General features: G+C 33.0%; 1 protein-coding gene across 22 annotated transcripts in view; it reads left to right on the plus strand.

The window, feature by feature from the left end:
• LRFN5 (leucine rich repeat and fibronectin type III domain containing 5) overlaps positions 1–6,924 on the plus strand; it is a 271,495-nt gene extending 264,571 nt beyond the window's left edge. For 10 of the 22 annotated variants that reach the window (XR_014817823.1, XR_014817819.1, XM_084979971.1 and 7 more), the window contains one exon: positions 6,497–6,924. Coding sequence is in view for 5 of the 22 variants with exons in the window: in XM_084979971.1 (XP_084836097.1) it covers positions 6,497–6,514 (18 nt within the window). In the remaining 17 variants the exon portion in view is untranslated. Of the gene's footprint in view, positions 1–164; positions 353–6,496 lie in introns of all 22 variants that reach the window. The other 12 variants (XR_014817799.1, XR_014817826.1, XR_014817786.1 and 9 more) reach the window with 2 other exon arrangements.
• The last annotated feature ends 362 nt before the right edge of the window (positions 6,925–7,286 follow it).

Genomic DNA, 7,286 nt, shown 5'->3' on the forward strand with positions numbered 1-7,286 from the left:
TAAAGACTGAAGTTCAGTTTGGTTAAGTGAATTTCCAGTTCCTAAACAGACATATTTCTGATTAACTGAACATTACTGATTCATGTTGTAAAACTAAAGGGAATACTAGTGTGACTTTGGAGTCACTCTTGTAATCACAAATGATATAATGTGTATTTTTACAGATATTTCCCAAAGTGCAGACAGTTGCTTGATAAGAATGTATTCACTCCTCTACTTGACCTCCACATCCTAATAGAAGCTGAGATGATACATTATACCTTCCTGAAAGTGGGTGAACAGAAGTGTTTCACTGTAAAGTGAATGAAGCTGCTATAAGATGAAGCAAAAGGCTACACATGAAATATTCATGGTATTCCTTTTGTCAGCAACTAGTTGCTATTCTGGGTTTTCTTTTCTCTCATTCTTTCTTTCTTTTTCTTTTTTCTTTTTCTTTTTTTAAGTTTCAAATGAGTATTTGATTCCTGCATTTTAATTGGATTAGAAAGTGTGTTTCCAGAGCAGAATGGCAATTTAGCAATCTGTTCAAACAGCTGGTTGCATCAGCCGTTCGAGTAAGATTTGGCACAAAAAAAAAAAAAGAAAGAAAGAAAAATCTGTTTTAAAGGCTCTAAAACACATTGATTTGTTTCTTGGTAATAAAAATAAAGGTTTTTGTTTGTTTGTTTGTTACCATTTCTTATTTAAAAGTTAACAGTAACGTGGACCATCATTCAGGGTTTCCCCTAAAGAATTCCATTCCCAAATCAAGCAAAATATTTTTCATGCATCATTTCTTTACTGAATTTAGGATCCATTCCTATGCTGCAAAAAATGGACAGCTCCCTGGAAACAATCAGTAGCACAGAGTCTGGCTGGTACTTGCTGTTAATAGAATTGAACTGACCTGCACAAAGATGCCTTGGTTCACCAACACCTTCCCTTTCCTTCTCCCCCTCCCTGCCTTTCTTTTTTTTTTTTCTTCCTTTCCTTCCTCCCTCCCCTCTTCCTCTATCTTTGATGTTTAAAAATGAATTTATCATGTAACTTTGGACATCTAGCTGTTCTGAAAGAGGATATCTTTAGAAAGGGATTAAGAAGTCAATGTTCATCTGTCAGAGCACAATACAGAAAGGTTCCAAATGTTCTATCAAGATGTGGAAGCAGGAAAGACAATGTGGTCATTTTTCAATTACCAGTTAAAGCAATTTCCCAAATATTTCTTGGGGCATGATAAATACTATTGTGTTCTTTATTTTTACCACAGTGTTAGAAGTCACATTTAGAGAAAAGTTGCAATTTGTAAATTATAATTCCGTGGGAATTTGTGTGCTACTCAAGGTAATAAAAGTTTTGCCAATGTGATAAATACATAAGATTTCTAATAATGACTTTCTTGGTCCTAAAATCACTAGTATTAATTAGAGAACTTTGGAAAATATAGTTTAAAATAAAATAAATAAAAATCTGTCATAACCCACACCAGACATACATAGTAACAATCTGGTGCGTGATCTTTCAGTGATTTGTCATTTCTGTAGGTAGTATATTTATGTTTGCATATGTGTGTTTATATTAGATTTACATACTGAATGTGTATATTTGGAATATGTCACCTATTTTTAAAGCTTTGTGCTGAGTTTTACTTTAGTTCCTTTTGTCAAACAAATAACTATGTCATAATGTCATAGCAACTTTCCTTCCATGCTTTGGCTAATTTTTTTTTTTCTTCCTACAAGCTCTAGTAAGAAAAATAAATCTCTGGACAAAAGGGGAATTTAATAAAATTTAGTGGCAACACATCATTTACTCATTAGCCAATGCCTTGCTACATTCCTATTATCAGATTTAAGTCACAGTATGACCTCATGGCTGTTCTTAGCACTTGGTAAACGATTTCTACAATAGCAGGCCTATCATATCTACAACTGTCAGCACAACCAAACAGTAATGCCCCTTTAAGAGACTCTGACCCCTGTGCTTTTATTCTCCTCATGGTCATTCACACTGTCAGCAGTACTTTACCTTGTGAATGAAGTGAGGCAGAGAGCTAGCAGAGTATCCTTGTGTCCACATCTTATTTTTTGGGGTTGGCATGGGTTGGGGTTATAAAATTTTGCTTTAATTTTATATTCCCTGTAGGATGGTAACATACATGTCTTCTTCTATCCAGAGCCAAAATATATTTTCCAAAAATTTGGACACAGCCCATTGCATTAAATTTAAATTAAAATATCCATTATGTATAAGCAAAAAAACTTAAAACACTTTTTTTTTTTTTCTTTCTTGGCCATCCAACCACATATGGAGTTCCTGAGCCAGTGCTCAGGTCCAATCTGCAGTTGCAGCCTACGCCACAGCTGTGTCAACACCAGATTTTCAACCCACTGTGCAGAACTGGGGATCAAGCCTGTGTCCTGGTGCTACGGAGATGCTGCTGATCCCCATGCACCACAGCGGGGGCTCTTAAATTTATTTTTACTGTTTAAAAAATGTTTATAGGATGACAATATTAAATTGATTATACCTCAAATCCTACCATAACATCAAGCTCTAATAGGAAGGAGCAGAGAGGACAGAAAGGTTTCATCCAGTCTGTGGTTTAAGTATTCCTCTTCATACTAAGATAATTGTTTTTCTGAAGGGGAAGAGTTAGATTTGTTTCATTTCCATTAACCAGAATATGTCATATACCAATTTTCTTCTTCAAGACTTTTCTTATATGTGAATAGAAACAGATTGAGCTTAAAATATGACAGTCCTTCTATAATAAAGTCATAAGATACCAGTCATAGGAGTTCCCGTCGGCGCAGTGGTTAGCGAATCTGAGTAGGAACCATGAGGCTGCGGGTTCGATCCCGGCCCTTGCTCAGTGGGTTGGGGATCTGGCGTTGCCGTGAGCTGTGGTGTAGGTTGCAGACACATCTCAGATCCCGAGTTGCTGTGGCTGTGGTGTAGGCTGGCAGCCTGGGATTCGACCCCTAGCCTGGGAACCTCCATATGCCCCAAAAGCAGCCCCAAGAAAAGGCAAAAAGACCAAAAAAAAAAAAAAAAAAAAAAAGATTCCAGTCACACTAAGATGAATTGAGAGCAAAGAGGAGAGGAATCATTGATAAAAGCAGTGATATTTACTCTATAAATAAACAGGCATCTCTATATAAATTAACCTTATGTTTGAAAATGTCTTTATGCATAAAATGAACCCAGTAAAACAATTTTTTGCCTTGTTTGGCAGTTAAAATAAGAACCGTTGACTTGAAGTTTGCATTTATACTGAAAATGCCTCAAGTCAAATTCTTTAAAAAGTGTTTGTTTTATTCAGACCAGCAAAATATATGTACATTGTGTGTACTAAGTATGCACAGGAAGTGCCATTTAAATTGTAATTACTTGTACCAGTCTTTAAGATAATTGCTTCCTGGTTTTAATACATTTGGCTTTTGGTTGTTTTGTTTAGTATCAAAGTATTTAAAAAATGTAAACTTTGTCATAAAATATCTGCTACAGATGCAGTAACCATGACATGAGTCCATTCCTTTTAGAGAAACTATGAATATATAAATGAATAAAATTTAGTAATCTTATTAGAAATAAACTTCAGTATTAAAATAACTATGGGAAAACAAAGTTTGGAAAACATAAACTAAAAACTGAGTAGCAAAATAAATGTGTGCATATGATCCAGATAGCTTCCCAATGTTTTGTTTTCTCCCAAGCAAGAATAACCAAAATAAAAATTTGGCCTTGTAGGGTATTTTCCCCTATGATATTCCTTTCAAGTAAATTTTTTAAAAAAACTAATAGAATAGGCACATATGTAGAAAATATTTAACTACTTTTATAATAAAGTACATTTTGACATATTTGAACATTACAGAAAGTCAGAAAAAAAATTTGGAAATCTAGTATCAGCAATGACATTTAGAAATTATTTCCTTCTTTTTTAGATACTGTAACTGTATAAAATGAAAAAGCTTTGTAATTCTTAATTATGTTCAGAGTGAGAGCAATAACGTTTCCCTAATCCATTCAATGTCAGGATACTTTTTTTCTTAATGTTAAGATAGCCTTAGTTTCCTCTTTATAGAACTGCTAATAAGAATGTGCAGGACTTCCCATGTGGTTCACAACATAACTACTCGGCGTTGCTTCTGCAGTGGCTGTGGCTTGACCCCTAGCCTGGGAACTTCCATATGCCGCAGGTGTGGCCACTTGTTTTTTTTTTAAAAAAAAAAAAAAAAAAAAAAAAAAAGAATGTGCAGTGTTTTGCATGCTACCCTTCAGTGTTTGTTTTGTTTTGCTTTTTTTTTTTTTTTTTCTTTTTTGGGCTGCATGCGCAGCATGTGGAAGTTCCCAGGCTAGGGTTCTAATTTGAGCTATAGCTGCTGGCCTATGCCACAGCCGCAGCAACATGGGATCCAAGCTGAGTCTGTGACCTACACCACAGCTTAAGGCAATGCCAGATCCTTAACCCACTGAGCAAGCCCAGAGATCGAACCTGCATTCTCGTGGATAATAGTCAGGTTTGTTACCACTGAACCACAGCAGGAACTCCCACCCTTCCACTGTTAAATGAGGACCATTTACAAAACATTCTGAACCTATACCAAATTCATTATTTTTAGTTCTTATAACATTTTAGATAATTATTAAAATCTATTTTGTTTTTTCTTTGTGATGCTCCTATAATTTTATGTCCCATATATAGATTTCCATGAATCATTATAAGAGTTTGTTTATTGATAAGTATAGTAACAAGTGTTATTTTGAATATCCTACATATTACATTTTTATTTAACTTCATATTGTGTCATCATTTCGATAATGGTAGATTCAGGGCAAATACGCATCATTGTTCCCTAAACCGATTGCTATTTCCTAATCTTTGAAATTAATACCTTTTTTTATAAGCCATAACCCTACAGTTTTTAGATAATATTATTATGTAATGCAAATTTGAACCAAAATCCCATTAAGCCATGTTAGATTATAGAAACATTAACTTGACATTAAAAGAAAGTTTGTTTTTCTGGAAAGATTTATTGTTTGAAAAGTCAGACAAGTTACACTGTCCACTATATTTTTCCTTTAGGCATAGTTATTTTTTTTCTATGAAACCGTCTCCTGAAACATGAAATTTATTGTAATACAATTACTTTTTTATCAAAGAGAACATATTACTGGAAACACAAAAAGAAATAAAAAGCTTGTTGATAAGCTGTGCTCTGATCCCAATAGGAAGGAATGTAGATATTTCCCATTATAATTTAAAGTGATTTTGCAGTATTTCCTTAGAATGAATATCCCCAGAAAAGTGTGATATTGATATCTATATTTTGGTAGTTTGCAAGGTAATTATTTTTTAAAAATAGGATACACGTTATCTATTAACAATCTGTAAACATTGAGTAAATCCTCATTCAATAATTCTAAAAAATTATTGCAGCCACTTATTCAAATTTTTGAAATATTTCCTTAAAGTATCTCTATAGTATTTTACCTACTTTTATCACATAAAGTTATCCAAATATGTCCTAAATTGACATTTTTATATAGACTATCTGAATTTAATTAAGAAACTATATTTTATCATTTATTTGTTCCATGCATTTTATAACCCTCAATTTGTAAACATATAGTTGTTCTTGAGTGGAAAGGAGAAAAATTTCTTATATTTCATATTGCGAAATCACATATTTCTCAAAAATCATTTTCCATCTTCATCAAGTATAGAATTTATAGATATATTTGAAAGCCATGAGGACTGAGAACCTATATTAGAGAAAAAAATATCTTCACAGTTTATTTAAATATTTTAATGGTTTTTATATGATTTTCTTTCAAAATCCTATTAACTCTGAAATGCCTTTGCTTATGAGTTATTGTCAGTTGTCACATTTATTTGTTCTGTGGGTGAAGAACTAATAAAGATGAATTAGTAGTCTTCACTATCATGAAAACTATTAAATGTATAATTAAATTTTGTAAAAACTGTAATATTATGCAAAGCTTCCAATAGAATATATTAAAAAGTATAGATCACTTAGGTTTTAGATGTGATGAAAAATTTGAGATAATATGTTCATATTTTTAAAAACTGGTATGAATATTTGTTAAAACCTGAATAGCATGCATTAATGAATAGAAGAGAACTTTTTTTCTCCTTTTAACTTGAGAATACAAATAGGAAAATCAACGCAAGGCAAAGTGCCATTTCTTGATTTGGCTCTGACTTGAATAACTACTCAGTCTCAATACATTTAGAGTCCTTTCTAAAATGAGAATTTTTTTTGGTAATATATTCAACAATTTGAAATTACCAGACAACGTTTTAAGAGCTGAAGTGCATGTCTAGATAGCATTCAGGGGTGTATCTAGTGGTTCATAGCAATTAGCTCCTGCCTGAGTGCTTATGGTTCAGTAACTTCTAGATTGCTAGCACAATGATCTTATTAGCTCTGTGTTTTCTTTCTTTCTTTTCTTTTTTTTTCCCCCCTTTCTTTTTCTTTCATTTCAGAGGCCGGAGTTAATCTGAAGAGCACCACTTCTCTCTCTCCTGAAAAAAATTGCCACTGATATTTTTACTGGATAAAATTTAAAAATGTTTCAATTCATAAACGCTAATTGTTGAACTGGTGTCCTAGAAGAATTGTCCACAGGAGCCCAAGCAGAAGTCTCTGATACTGGTGGAACTGGCTCAATCACACCATGGTTCATCCCCTTTTAAAACCAATTTTCTTTTTTTTTCTTTTTTTTGTTTATATATTATTATTATTATTTTTTGTCTTCTGGCCTACAAGTATTTTTTTTTTAAAGAAGGGGAAAAAAAGCCTACATTGGCATCAAGTTCTGTATCAATCCATGTTACATTTCCATCCATGATTTAAAACTGTAGAATCTTGAATAATCTATATCACTTTAACAAATAAATGTTTTACTAAGACAGAATTTGCACATTGCCTGGTTTTTGGAAACCTCAATTGCTTCAAGTATGAGTGGTGACGTGTTGATTGTAAGAAATAATTAGACTATTTGACATCTATGTAGCACAAAAACCTTAAGGAATCACAAATTGCTTTATTGTATTTGAACTAATTCTTCCCTAACTGAAGTGCGCCCACTTCTGTGGAAGAACAGTATAGCTATATAGCTGTTTAAACAGCTTTACAGCCATTTATCCTTCAACATAAGACAGAAAGGATGAGGAATCTTTTCTCCTTGGTGGAACCTCCAAAAGCATCAAGATAGTCATATTGTAATTAATCCAAATTGATACATTGATTTTTCTGGAGTGTAAGGACAAAGAG

This window comes from Sus scrofa, chromosome 1, assembly GCF_054392235.1.
Source record: "Sus scrofa isolate SSC_HxYL_T2T_F1_AM1 chromosome 1, Sscrofa_HxYL_maternal_Yorkshire_Landrace_v2.0, whole genome shotgun sequence".
NCBI classification, from domain to species: domain Eukaryota; kingdom Metazoa; phylum Chordata; class Mammalia; order Artiodactyla; family Suidae; genus Sus; species Sus scrofa.